The sequence below is a fragment of the Amia ocellicauda genome, chromosome 23 (genome assembly GCF_036373705.1).
Source record: "Amia ocellicauda isolate fAmiCal2 chromosome 23, fAmiCal2.hap1, whole genome shotgun sequence".
NCBI lineage: Eukaryota > Metazoa > Chordata > Actinopteri > Amiiformes > Amiidae > Amia > Amia ocellicauda.
In genome coordinates, this window is record NC_089872.1 from 9,682,321 (window position 1) to 9,697,252 (window position 14,932).

The following is a 14,932-nucleotide window of genomic DNA, read 5'->3' on the forward strand; positions in this document are numbered from 1 at the left end:
ACAATGCTCAGGTAGGCCGTGGCATTTAAACGATGCCCAATTGGCACTAAGGGGCCTAAAGTGTGCCAAGAAAACATCCCCCACACCATTACACCACCACCACCAGCCTGCACAGTGGTAACAAGGCATGATGGATCCATGTTCTCATTCTGTTTACGCCAAATTCTGACTCTACCATCTGAATGTCTCAACAGAAATCGAGACTCATCAGACCAGGCAACATTTTTCCAGTCTTCAACTGTCCAATTTTGGTGAGCTTGTGCAAATTGTAGCCTCTTTTTCCTATTTGTAGTGGAGATGAGTGGTACCCGGTGGGGTCTTCTGCTGTTGTAGCCCATCCGCCTCAAGGTTGTACGTGTTGTGGCTTCACAAATGCTTTGCTGCATACCTCGGTTGTAACGAGTGGTTATTTCAGTCAAAGTTGCTCTTCTATCAGCTTGAATCAGTCGGCCCATTCTCCTCTGACCTCTAGCATCAACAAGGCATTTTCGCCCACAGGACTGCCGCATACTGGATGTTTTTCCCTTTTCACACCATTCTTTGTAAACCCTAGAAATGGTTGTGCGTGAAAATCCCAGTAACTGAGCAGATTGTGAAATACTCAGACCGGCCCGTCTGGCACCAACAACCATGCCACGCTCAAAATTGCTTAAATCACCTTTCTTTCCCATTCAGACATTCAGTTTGGAGTTCAGGAGATTGTCTTGACCAGGACCACACCCCTAAATGCATTGAAGCAACTGCCATGTGATTGGTTGGTTAGATAATTGCATTAATGAGAAATTGAACAGGTGTTCCTAATAATCCTTTAGGTGAGTGTATAGTTGGCTTGTATCGTAGTTGAAGGCTTCATGGATTAGATTGATATACAATGATATATTATTGGTTGTGTTACTGAGGTGTAATACAGTTCAAATAATAATTCAAGTATTTATTTTGTGTTGGTGTTGTATAAAACAATATAAAATTAATGAATGCAGATTTCCCGCAGAATTTAGACTAAACCCCCGCAGATGCCCATGCCTGCCCATGCGGTGGCGCTGCTGAGCTGTGCGGTGGCGTTTCAGCGTGAACCTCTGAAGTGCTTTTGAACGGCCACATTTCCTTTTCACTGGCCCTACTGCCATGCACACCCTGGAAGCAGTTCAGTAAGTAACTTAAATCGTTGCAAATCTGTCTAATGTAATATTATGAAGATGGCAAATGTATGTTTAGGCAGGGTATGTGGACTCTTGTACTTTGTATATTACATCAGTTAAGCTTTAAACATCAGTATTTAAGGGGTACTGTTGGGGGGTGAAGCACACTTTGCAGAGGATTCACTTCTCATGTATCCAAGGTTTGCTCAATCTTCAGACACTTATCAGACATATTTGCGTGGCTGTCGTGCGTCATTTGTTTCGGGAATGTGCAGTATGCATGGGCAGTTGTAATTTATGGATATGACTTTATCATGATAACAGTAGTTAAAACAGTCTGTATGATTTAAACGCAGTCTTAAATACCACGCCCTGTACTTGATCAAACGAATGCATGGTTTTCACGGGGATTAGGCATGGAGATATTCAAACATGCATGATTATACCTGCGTTTCAAAGGTTATGGGGCTGATTTATGAAAAAATAATAATAATAATAATAATAATAATAATAATAGTACGTTTTTGCATTTTTTGCATTTGATGGCAAAGCAAGTTAAATCAAAAATAAATCATAGCCCAGCCGAGGTGCTGGATTATAACTGGTGCGTCACTGGCGCTAATGCACAGGCCTGATTTCTTTTCTTCCAGTTTGAAGCCACTGTTATTCCTTTCCTTAACTAGTTCTGGCGCAAAGGTCGCGCTGGTGTAGCGCAGGTGTCCGCAGGTCTGCGCGGCTCCGCCAATGGGATCGGTGGGATTCTGCAGATCTGCGCAGAACTGCGGACATCTGCGCTACACGATAGGCACCAGTAACCTAACAGTAATAGCAACAGGAGCTCAAGCTGAATACTTAATTGGATATGCAGCACTTAAAGAAGAAAATAACTGCAGAATGCGGATTCTACAAATCTGTAGACGCCAAGTTCGTTCATCCACAATTGGCTTACGTTTCCATCCCAGTCCCCGATTCTTGAATTGGTCTCAATGTTTTACTATTAGATTCAAACCATGTCTTAAAAAACTGTTGAGCATCTTAGATGTAGGTAGATGACAAGTCGGAAGTTTGCAGGTTGTTGTCTGAGTGGTGTGAAGAAGAGGCAACCTATTGATAGTGTCCTAAAGTTAAATTAAAGCCAGCACTGACCTTTGTTTTCTTATTGCCCGTATAACGTGTACTGTTTGTGTGCTGAAGCCAGGCACTTGCCAACTATATGGAGCCCCCCAGGATGCAGCTCCTGGCAGTTTCCACTGCAGCGGGGCTGGGGGGGCTGTTGGTTTTCTATCTGGTCCATCGGAGGAGAGTGAAGACCATTCCTGTAGGGGACGGCTGGTGGGGGGCTGGGGCGAGGCCGTTGTCGGAAGATGAAAGGATTCACACTTTTGTCGTGGAAACCTCGGAAAGGGAAATAGAGGTAAAAACTGAGGCTGGGAAGATGTTTGGGCTTGATTGCAATATATATGTTTCTTATCTTGAATTCATATATGGCTAGTCACCTTGAAGGAGCTGAAGATATTCAGGTTAGAGGAGAAACTCAATTCATCCAGAGTCACCACTATAAAACGAAATGCTTGGTGCAGCATGATGTATATTTATACTCATACAGTAGTCACTGGATTAAGTATATCATTGTAAAGATTAGCTAAGAAACTATAGCCAAAAACAGGTTGTGAAGACGACGCGTTTAAATTTCACCAATTTTGCCTTCAGGACCTCTACAAGCGTATTGACCAGACCAGATACAGCCAGCCCCTGGAGGACAGCCGCTTTCATTATGGCTTTAACTCTACGTATCTCAGGAAAGTGGTTTCCTACTGGAGGAACCAGTTTGACTGGAAGAAGCAAGTCAAAGTCCTCAACAGATACCAGCACTTCAAAACCAAAATTGAAGGTGAGACCAAGTACATGGTGCCATGGCGTTTTATGGAACTTTGGGGTTTTGTCTCATGGCTTAACTGTCCATAACTCTTATTTTTCCATCTTATATATTTTTTTGAAGAATCCTAACCTGTATGGTTTAGGGACATCACTAAGGTTATTGCAGCTGGGGGGGTCCATTGAAACAATTATACTAAGCTAGTCCTCTCTCTAAATGTTGTCATGGTGCTACCCAGGGCTCAGTACAGACATGTGTTGAGCTGGTTTCTGGTACAGGGCCCTGACTGGTCTGTGAGGATTGATTTCAGTCACTTCCCATGTCTCTCAGGCTTGGATGTGCATTTTGTCCACGTACGTCCCTCCCGCCTGCCCGAGGAGTGCTCTGCCAGGCCTCTGATGCTGATTCATGGCTGGCCAGGCTCCTTCTATGAGTTCTATAAGATCCTGCCTTTGCTGACGCAGCCCCAGGATGGCCTGGTGTTCGAGGTCATCTGTCCCTCCATCCCAGGATATGGCTTCTCAGAGGCCCCCCACAAGCAAGGTATGAGCTATACTCCCAAGAAGCAGCGAGATTTTTTTTTTCCCTAAATACAAACTTTATCTCGCTCGCCTCATTTTATATATATATATATATACACTCACCTAAAGGATTATTAGGAACACCTGTTCAATTTCTCATTAATGCAATTATCTAACCAACCAATCACATGGCAGTTGCTTCAATGCATTTAGGGGTGTGGTCCTGGTCAAGACAATCTCCTGAACTCCAAACTGAATGTCTGAATGGGAAAGAAAGGTGATTTAAGCAATTTTGAGCGTGGCATGGTTGCTGGTGCCAGACGGGCCGGTCTGAGTATTTCACAATCTGCTCAGTTACTGGGATTTTCACGCACAACCATTTCTAGGGTTTACAAAGAATGGTGTGAAAAGGGAAAAACATCCAGTATGCGGCAGTCCTGTGGGCGAAAATGCCTTGTTGATGCTAGAGGTCAGAGGAGAATGGGCCGACTGATTCAAGCTGATAGAAGAGCAACTTTGACTGAAATAACCACTCGTTACAACCGAGGTATGCAGCAAAGCATTTGTGAAGCCACAACACGTACAACCTTGAAGCGGATGGGCTACAACAGCAGAAGACCCCACCGGGTACCACTCATCTCCACTACAAATAGGAAAAAGAGGCTACAATTTGCACAAGCTCACCAAAATTGGACAGTTGAAGACTGGAAAAATGTTGCCTGGTCTGATGAGTCTCGATTTCTGTTGAGACATTCAGATGGTAGAGTCAGAATTTGGCGTAAACAGAATGAGAACATGGATCCATCATGCCTTGTTACCACTGTGCAGGCTGGTGGTGGTGGTGTAATGGTGTGGGGGATGTTTTCTTGGCACACTTTAGGCCCCTTAGTGCCAATTGGGCATCGTTTAAATGCCACGGCCTACCTGAGCATTGTTTCTGACCATGTCCATCCCTTTATGACCACCATGTACCCATCCTCTGATGGCTACTTCCAGCAGGATAATGCACCATGTCACAAAGGTCGAATCATTTCAAATTGGTTTCTTGAACATGACAATGAGTTCACTGTACTAAACTGGCCCCCACAGTCACCAGCTCTCAACCCAATAGAGCATCTTTGGGATGTGGTGGAACGGGAGCTTCGCGCCCTGGATGTGCATCCCACAAATCTCCATCAACTGCAAGATGCTATCCTATCAATCTGGGCCAACATTTCTAAAGAATGCTTTCAGCACCTTGTTGAATCAATGCCACGTAGAATTAAGGCAGTTCTGAAGGCGAAAGGGGGTCAAACACCGTATTAGTATGGTGTTCCTAATAATCCTTTAGGTGAGTGTATATATATATATATATATATATATAGCACAAATTGTATAGATCTGAATTACAAAACATATCACCAGACAAAAGCATACCACTGCCCAGGTTAAAACTACACTTACCTTTTAATACCTTTGTGTAATCCAATTAGATTATCGGTTAGTGGCAATGAGGCCTTTTATTTAGTCTCTGCATCTCCATGGCTATTCTTCTCGTTCTTCGAAGGCTTTAACTCCATGGATGCAGCTCGGATCTTCCTGAAGCTGATGGAGCGCCTGGGCTTCACCGAGTTCTATCTGCAGGGGGGCGACTGGGGGTCCCTGATCACAACTAACATGGCTCAGATGAAGCCACAGTGAGTGTCCTTGAGCTGTGGAAATGACATGGTTGTCTGTATGTGGTCAAGGTGAATGGATGGTAAAAGTGCGGTAGAATGTGTGAGTTTTGTGTGGAACAGGGTGATTGTCAGTTTGTAACTGTACAGTAATGCCAAGGCCTAGACCAACTCAAAGTTTTGTCCGACCCCGCTCCCAAAGGCTCGTGAAGGGGCTTCATCTGAACATGTTCCCAGTGACGAAAGGGGGAATGGGAATGCTGGTCTCCCTGCTGGTGGGGCCATACCTGCCGTTCCTGGTGGGCTTCACCAGAGAGGATGTGAGACGACTGTTCCCATACTTCGAGAAGAACGTGTATGAGATGCTGAGGGAGTCGGGGTACCTTCACATCCAGGCCACCAAGCCGGACACTGCAGGTCAGCACAGCAGCACAGCCTGGAAATCTTCAGAGCCTTCAAACGCATATCAATTGGTCACACTTCAGTCTTTTATAAACCTTAATGGTTAAAGACCTGGAAGAAATGGTGACTTCAGTTAAGTAAAGTAAAATGTGTGTCCTCTTTCAAGGCAAAATCTCTCTCATATATATATATATACACACACACACACACTAAGATACATTTAATAATTGGAATAGGCTGTCAACTATTAAGCAACTTGCATTTAACTAAAATACATTTAAAAAAAATCTTAGTGGGATGTGAAGTAGTAGAAACACTTGCAGGATTCTGGGATAAAAAGTAGTCTGATTAAACTGATATTCTCAGCCAATAAATAAAGACAGGCAATCATAACACATCATCCTTGAACCACTGTCTTGCACTGTATACATTTCAGTTACCACCTTCATGAAATGCATAAATTAACTAGTAGTGTATATTTATCCAGTAAGTTGTACAATTTGGTAGTTTGGAAATCTAGAAATGATCAAAATAACTCTGACCAATGATTGGATAACCACCCCCCACTTTGACCAGCTCCTCTTGCTCCCTCTGCAGGCTGTGGGCTGAATGACTCTCCTGTGGGTCTGGCTGCCTATCTCGTGGAGAAGTTCTCCACATGGACGGATTTTGAAAACAGAGACCTGGCTGATGGGGGGCTGGAGAGGTAAAAACATTTAATCATAATCGGACCTGCCTCTCAGTCCTTGGAGTGCATTGATGGCTTTTGATGGCTGATACATGCTCTTCTTCCCATTATAGGAAGTTTTCCCTAGACGATCTGCTGACTAATGTCATGATTTACTGGACCACTGCCTCCATCGTGTCCTCAATGCGCTTCTACAAAGAAAACATGAAGGAAAACATTCAGAAGAGGATTGATGCCAGGTAAGATCCCAGTCTACTTCAAGACGTTATAAGACATGGTTCCCTTCTTGGCTTACCAAACCATTTCCAGATTTCCTGTTATATTCATGTATTCTGTTTTGGTCAGATACCACAAAGTCAGAATAAGCAGCCGAGTTTCTTTCCATGTGTAAAGATGTCACAGTGACGGGAAACAACAGTGGCTGCATGTAAGGAAGGGCAAGGGTGGGCCAATATTGAGCACTGCATTGCAGGATTGAGGAAACACCACCTCTTCATTGTTTTAAATACTTAAATAGATGATATAATTAAAGATGTCTGTCTTGAAAACCTTTAGTGGAATAGATTGGAGGTTCCTGCCAGTGAGAGCATTGCATCTGTATTTCTGCAGGGTTGGAGTGTATGTGCCTACGGGCCTGGCAGCCTTCCCCCATGAAATGCTTCACTGCCCCCTGCCCTGGGCGAGATGGAAGTACAAGAACATCGTGTCTTACAACTACATGGCCCGGGGGGGGCACTTTGCTGCCTTTGAGGAGCCCCAACTGTTGGCTGATGACATCCGCCAGTTTACCAAGAAAGTGGAAAAATTACAATAGAGGAGAAAAGTAAAATAAACAAACCAACACAAGCACAGATGTTTCAATAGTTTGAGTTTGAGGTTTGCAACACTAATAATGAAGGATAAGGATACCTGATATTTCAATTGTCTTATGATTTGTCATTAATAAATATGCTGTAAACAAAAAAACAAGGCTATTTATTTTGATCTTATTGCAATAATGCCTACTGATTGGAATGAAAAACAAATTCTGCCCAGTTCCCATCAGCAAACAAGGGGAGGGGGAAGGGACAAGGGAGAGAGGTAGTTAATATTGAGGCAGCTACAGCTTTAAAAGTGTCCCTTATGTTTCTGCTTCACTTTGTCTGATTTAAAATACTGTTTATTAGGTTGAGTATTTTACATTTCTTAAAATAAAACAATTTCAATTTTAATACTTGTGATTAAAATCATTTAAAATATCAATTCTTAAAATCACTTAAAATTTTTAAAATCTTGTGATTTTTAACAAAACTAAAACAATTAACTTTAAAATAAACGTGCTCAAATCAAATAAACAAAACGTGATAAAAGCAAAAACTGCACACCAACAAAAGAGTCAAATACATTGAAAATAACAGAAAATGCATTAGACAAAATAAAGAAACAATTAAAAGGAAAAAATAAAAAACAAACAAAAAAAGTCTAATGCATTTTAAATTAAACCCAAAAACGGTCAATGTATTTGACAACAAAATATAACAAAACTCTACCAAAACCCTAAACAATTGTGACTTAAAAACAACTAAATCTTTAAAAACAATTAAGATTCGTTATTTAAAATCTTTTTTTAAAAATAATCATTCATAAAATCTTTAAAAGATCTTGGACTCGGGCTCCAGCAGGGGGAACTAACCGTCCCCGGAGGTGGGTCCCATCACGGGATCCTGAGCTCCCCCAGATCTTGTATGCGCCAGTTCTTAAAGGCTTCCTCCTTGCCCCTCTGATGGACCTCCAGATTGACGTAGTCTCTTACAAACACCATGCCCCTCCGCGCGATGACGATCGGGTCCAGCTCCTGCTTATTGAACAAACAGATGTTCCGTCCCTCCCACAGTGCCTGCTTCACTGCGCAGACGACACGCCACCAGCACCTCAAGGTAGATGTAGAGATTCCCTTGGCTGGACCGTATAGGATCTGCTGGGCGGTCGCCCGCGCAGGAACGGCAAACCTGTGGAGGAACGGAGAAAACAGGAGCCAGACCCTGTGGGCGGAGGGGCACTCACTAAAGATGTGAGCCTCCGTCTCCTTCCCCAGGCAACCCTTATAGGGGCAGGTGTCATAAGGAGCTATGCCCCTTCTGTGCATAAACACTCGGGTGGGGAGACACCGACTCACAGCCATCCAGGAGACATCTTTCTGCGTGTTCGTGAGGCAAACGTGCGTAGCGTTAGCCCAGATAAACCGGCAGGTTTCGGGAGGGAAATCTTCTATCCGGCTGGTCTCCTGGGCAGATCTCATCTGACTACAGATGGTCTTATAATCCCAGGAGGCCAGCACGACTTTATGGAGGCCTACTTCGAGCGCAAAGGCTCGGAGCGCCCTGTAGAACGGCGGGGGATCCCACGAGTGCGGCCTGGTGTTGTCCATGGCGCAGAGGCCGAATGGTCTCAGGCTGCTGGCAAAATAAAAGCGGTTCATGAAACTCACTTTCTTGCCAGCAGCCTGGATGTTCTTGACCACATAGGCCAGCCCCTGCGCCTTTATCAGCCGCACAACGTCCGGGACCCCCCTGCCTCCATCCAGGGTACCCTTCACCATCTGCACTCTTTTCAGCCTCTCCATTTTGCTCCCCCAGACAAACCGAAATATAATTCGGGTCACTAGTTTTGCGATAACCTTGTCTGGGGGGAAGATCATTCCTACGTAGAGGAGTATCGGGAAGAGGATGGCCTTTACGACCAGCACCTTACCAGCCATCGTCAAGGTCCTTGTGCTCCAGCCGTGGATCTTCCTTTGGACCTTTGCTATGGCCTCCTCCCAGCTCCGGGTGCCCGTGTTGGTCCCGTCGATCGTGATCCCCAGAACCTTGATAAACGGCTTCACAGGGAACACGGTCGGCGGGCCCCGGCCGACAGGCCATGCCCTGGAGAGGTAGACCTCGCCCTTGGCCTTATTCACAGCGGCCCCCGTCGCCCTGCAGAAGCCGTCCAGCAGTTCCTCGACCCTGGCCATGGACGGAGCGTCCGTGCAGACCACGGCCACGTCGTCCATATAGGCCAGGGCCTTCAGTTGCTCTCCGCCGGAACCCGGGAGATGGAAACCTGTCACCCGGACGTCCCGGCGGATCGCCTGCATGAACGGCTCCAAGCAGAGGACGTACAGCAGGGCCGACAGGGGACAACCCTGCCGGACCCCCGACCCGACCGGAAATGGTTCGGTCAGGTGGCGGTTCACAAGGACCCTGCTGCTTAGGCCGCTGTAGATGATCTTGACCCACTTCCTCAGGCCAAGAGCGAGACCCATCCTCTCCATAACAAGCTGCAGGTATTCGTGGCCCACTCTGTCGAAGGCTTTCTCCTGGTCCAAGCTGATTAGGACCAGGGGAAGCCCTCTCTCGTTCGAGTAGGCCACGACATCCCTGAGCAGCATGGCGTTGTCGGCCGCCGATCTCCCCCGGGCACCACAGACCTGGTCGGGACCCACGACTTGAGGGAGTGGCCGCTGCAGCCGGAGCGTCAGTGCTTTGGCCAGTATCTTGTAGTCGGTGCACAGGAGGCTGACTGGCCGCCAGTTCCTCAGATCTTTCGGGTCTCCCTTCTTGTGAAGAAGGGAGAGGATACTTTTCTTCATCGAAGGGGCCAATCTGCCCTCTCTGTACATCGACCCCAGGACCTGGCCCAGATCTTCCTTAAGCACCTCCCAAAAGATCTTATAGAACTCAGCAGGGATCCCGTCGGGACCCGGTGTCCTTCCAGAGTTAAGACTCTTTATCACCTGGGAGAGTTCAGTGGTGGTGATCTCTGGATCCTCCTCCTCCTCCTCGTCCCCCTCATTGCGGGACTCCAACAGGGACAGAAAGTGATGGATCAGAGTTGTCTGATTTAAGGTTAGAATAGAGCCATCTTGAGGTGGTGTGGTGGTTAGTGCTGCTGCCTCACAGCTCCAGGGTCCTGGGTTTGAGTCCTGGCTCGGGGGGGACTGTCTGTGTGGAGTTTGCATGTTCTCCCCGTGTCTGTGTGTGTTTTCTCTGGGTACTGTGGTTATGCTAAATTGCCCTTTGTGTGTGTGTTGCCCAGCAATGGCCTGGCGTCCCATCCTGCCTTGCAGCTTCCCTGCAACCCTCACCAGGAGGCATGGATGGAATAGAGCAGTCACTGTATTATCATCTATGTTAAAAAACAAAAGGCAAGTTATAATGAAAAACCCTCACAGCCTAGGCACTTCAAGGACTGATTCAAATCTTAGATGGATGTCAGCCAGCATTGATCAAATTGACAAAGCCGTGTGATGGAAGATTAAAGACACTACTCTGCCTATAACTGAAAAACAAAGTGCACACCACAAGACACATCTCTGCAAGGAACAGAGAACTGCATAAAAACAAAAGTCAGAAGACTATGTACACTGGGTAAAAGTACTTGTTATTCAAGTTGTGCCTGACCTTTGGATTACTACAACACCTTGAGAATTTATATGGAAATTAACTTCAAGTAAAATCAGAACTAAAGGGAGTAGGTGGACAATCTGCTAAAGGATTTTATAGATTCTTAGAATTAAAAGAATTAAAGATGAGACAGTTTGATAATTTAGCAACAAAAAACAGATGGAAATCGGCAACCCCATTAAATTCTCATATTCTAATTACATGACAGGATGTTAATGTGTTGTGAAAGCGCAATCAATATACCACTGCATGACAGCAAGACGTGAGGTGCAGCTATAAACAAGAGGTGAAAATAAACAAGGCTTAATTTCTCTTTAATTTCCCTTTGATTTTTTTTTTCCTTTGGCACAATGCCATATAAAAACATGATTTAAAACTCAATTAAAACTATAATACTTCAGAGGGGACAAAATCTGCATTAAAATGAAAGAACACATCTGGAAGATCACAGAACCCAAATGATACACAATGGAGGTACTGGCACCTGTGATGCTGTGATAGGTCATGCAACTTTGGCACATCTGGTTCAAAACAAACATTGTAAACAGAGGGATTGTAGTGGCTGGACACTTCAATGTACAATTCAAGTTTCATCAAAGCCCATAGGAAATTACTGTATTGGCTTTTGCTTTGTATTGTTTAAAAAATGAATACCCAGCAATAGTTCATTAAACCAGACAGACAAGACCACACACTGTTTGACAGGCACGCATCATTCCTTTACTAACTAATAAAATTATAAAAATAAAAAATAAAAAAAAAACAGCACCAAGTGCCTTTTCACACTGCGAGAGAGGCACTGTAGAGGTATAGTGGATAGAGTGTGGGTGGGATTGTTCATTCGGTGCCATCAATACCCCACTACCAAAGCTTCCAATATCATTTTATAAAGTTAAAAAAAAAATAAAAAAAAAAATCCTATCTTAGTATAATGTCTATTCCATTTGGCTCATTCTTTTTAGGTTTTTTTCCTGAGGTCATTTGCAAAACCCTTTAATGGTCACAGGTGCTTGGAACCATACGTAATTGTCCCAGTTAGTGTCTTCACACTGGGAGATGCTTGGATGGGAATCATCACATGACAGGGAGATTACCTGCCTCTTCACCTTGGTTGGGACCTTGTAATCCAGTTTGGGCCGAAACCAGTCCACCCCACATTCCCGGTGGCTGAGCACCATGATGGTGGTGGCCATGAGGCGTACTGGTTTGGGATCAAAGAGAACGCCCGTCACGAAGAGGGTGCGGAAGAGCTGCCGTAGACAGGAAGCGGTCTCGAGGCTGTGATTGGTGGCGCCCAGGGCCACAGCCATCATGTCAATCTCATACACCTCTTTGGGCAACAGGATATTGCCCCCCATTAGAAGGAGCACACGGGGCACAAGGGTAAGGGAGAACAGGGACTCCAGGTGCTGCAAAACCTCCTCCAGGTCCTGCAACGTCTGCTGGCATTTCCTCCCGTCCAACCCGTCTTTCTTCACCGGCCGCCGGCCCACCACGTCCTCATTCTGGACGAAAAAAAGATTTGAGCCGTCAGAGCCAAGAGCAAATAACATGATTTTGAACTGGGCTTTGACACCAGCACAATTCAAAACACAAGCAAAAACCTAACAACCAACATCCCTCTTAAGTATCTGGGGAAAAGGGGTCTTTGTCAGAGGAACTAATACTGGAAAATTGTCAACTCACAGGAGGCTGCCATTTAATAAACAGCAGAGTGCTGAAGATATTCAAAGGCCATTAAACATCTAGTAGGGGTGATCAAACAAAAAGATCAGTAGCTCCTGGGGTGTTGTCACTGTCATGGCATTCTTGAGTCTGTACCATTTGTTCACATATTTATGCTAAAACACTTCACTTCCCCTTTATTTATCCACAAAAAAAAAAAAAACTCTTACACGGTTGGCTGCTTGAATTTTTTTCTGGGAAATCACCAGTTGGTCGTAAGTCATAGGGAGCTGCTGTCGCTGATAGAGGACAAACTTCAGCAGCTCACAGACAAATTTGCAGCAGCTGTCCTGAGTGACGCTGCCAGGGAACACAACACACACACTGCCATCCTCTTTCGAAGTGTGCTCAGTCTCTTGCTGCTCAGCTACACCCTGCCTTTTTGCAGCTGGACTCGGGGCAACAGCTGCATCGGCAGCGTTCTTCAAGTTCGTCTGTTCTGTCTTGGCGTCTAAAGGCTGTGGACCCTTTAGACTCTTGTCAACTTCTGTACAAGACAAAGGAGTTACAATGTAATTGTCTCTTAATATACCTGGGACATCAAGAGACACTTTATCCACCTGCCCCATGTGATTATAATCTGCAGGTTTTATCACAAAAAACAGTAAATTGTTGACATATATATACATGTAAGGTATACGTTTTACAATAGGGTCATGCCAACAGGATTCTCCCCTTCTTTATAGGGAAGATTGTTGAAATACATATTAAAAGCATGAAAAATAATCATTGCATAGGACCCATACTGATTTCTATAGTAATGGGTAAAATGACACAAACAGGAACCGACCACCATCTAATTTCCCCCCTCTTTTGTCCTAGGATGTAGTCGTAGGTATCAAAGTCACAAGGTAAATAACGGCAAATTCAAAATACTTTTTTTAACAGTTCTTGTGATAAGTCACCTACATACATGAAAAATACAAGATGGCTTTGTAAACTAGAAGCCAGGACAAAAGGTGTGTGATGCCCACTATGCTAGTTTGACAGTACGATTCCTTCTAATACGTAAACATCTGTCAACATTTTTTGCTAGAAAAACACAAATGAAAATGTAAACCATTGTGGGAATTATGATTTTCCTAACGCTTTCCCGGTGTGATTAATCGCGAGCAGCATGCTGTCCTGGTGGTTATAATGCACTCGCCTGCAGCAGTGGCGGCCCTGGGTCCAGAGGTGAGGTGATTGTGGTTCTCCTTGTCTTCGCTGGTGGTGGAGGTTGCTGGCAGTGTCATGGTTTTATCCCTCAATAACAGATTCTTGTTTTCAGCTACTCTGATGTCTACAGACGTCTCGTCCAAACAGAGGTCCTGCAGCGGAAAGTGCAGCGGCGATCCGCCGTTCTCCGGAGCCGCCACTTCCGGGTTGTCATTTCTGGACTGAGAGGAGTTCAACAGGCAATCTCTCTTCACCCGGCTGTCCGGGTCCGAGTCCGTCTGCGTCTGGCTGTCGGTAGAGACGCCGGAGTCCGATCCTAACTCACATCTGTCCTGCTGCGCTCCGTCAGCGGGCATTTCACTGCCCCCCTGCTCCGCCATCATCCTAGCCTCCAAACCTGACTTTTTGAATCTCCCACTACTGCTGCGGCTGCTGCTGCATCATGGGAAAGCAGGACACTGGAACTAAATACAATATTAATAACAATAATATATACCAAATAATTATATTCTAGTTAACTATATTAAATAGGATTGGTACGCGATTCGTATTTTAAATGTCATTAATATACGTAATTCGATTTCAGATTCAAAAGTCGCCGAATCCTTTTGGATTGTTAAGAAAATATTGCGTCACTTCCTGGAACGCGTCATCTTGGGAAATTATCACTAATATAATTTACAGACGCATTTGTGTGTGTGTGTGTGTGTGTGTGTGTGTGTGTGTGTGTGTGTGTGTGTGTGTGTGTGTATATATATATATATATATATATATATATATATATATCACTAAATCACAATATTATCATCTCTAGGCTACAATTTTTAGTAGACATTAGGCAAAGGCATATGTTTCTATTACAGAAACTGTTTCTGTACAAATATTAGGGTGTTTAGGCTATAGGCTATTACAGAAATAAGTATATTTATAATATATAGATACATTATTTAAAATAATAATAAAAATGAAAAATAATACACAAATAATATGTACAGCAAGTGATACTATGAAAAAAGTAGACTGATGGTGTATTATTTGTAATACCAGTTGAATACTCTCTCTGTGATTGGTGTTTTTTATCGGTTTTTTTGCTGGTTTCTGATGAAACACCTTGCATGTACACTCACCTAAAGGATCATTAGGAACACCATACTAATACTGTGTTTGACCCCCTTTCGCCTTCAGAACTGCCTTAATTCTACGTGGCATTGATTCAACAAGGTGCTGAAAGCATTCTTTAGAAATGTTGGCCCATATTGATAGGATAGCATCTTGCAGTTGATGGAGATTTGTGGGATGCACATCCAGGGCACGAAGCTCCCGTTCCACCACATCCCAAAGATG

At 44.5% G+C, this 14,932-nt stretch overlaps 2 protein-coding genes across 2 annotated transcripts; one reads left to right on the plus strand and one right to left on the minus strand.

Moving 5' to 3' along the window:
* The first annotated feature begins 997 nt into the window (after positions 1-997).
* On the plus strand, positions 998-7,250 carry ephx5 (epoxide hydrolase 5). Its single transcript, XM_066697009.1, has 9 exons — positions 998-1,148; positions 2,334-2,553; positions 2,850-3,030; positions 3,346-3,558; positions 5,083-5,212; positions 5,394-5,608; positions 6,191-6,299; positions 6,395-6,520; positions 6,891-7,250. Exons 1-9 carry the CDS (start codon positions 1,126-1,128, stop codon positions 7,093-7,095), a joined length of 1,422 nt encoding a protein of 473 aa, XP_066553106.1. The 5' UTR covers positions 998-1,125; the 3' UTR covers positions 7,096-7,250.
* Positions 7,251-11,003: 3,753 nt separating this feature from the next.
* mad2l1bp (MAD2L1 binding protein) lies at positions 11,004-14,082 on the minus strand. Its single transcript, XM_066697010.1, has 3 exons — positions 13,578-14,082; positions 12,601-12,917; positions 11,004-12,210 (listed from the first exon to the last, which is right to left on the minus strand). Exons 1-3 carry the CDS (start codon positions 13,969-13,971, stop codon positions 11,683-11,685), a joined length of 1,239 nt encoding a protein of 412 aa, XP_066553107.1. The 5' UTR covers positions 13,972-14,082; the 3' UTR covers positions 11,004-11,682.
* Between the last annotated feature and the right edge of the window lie 850 nt (positions 14,083-14,932).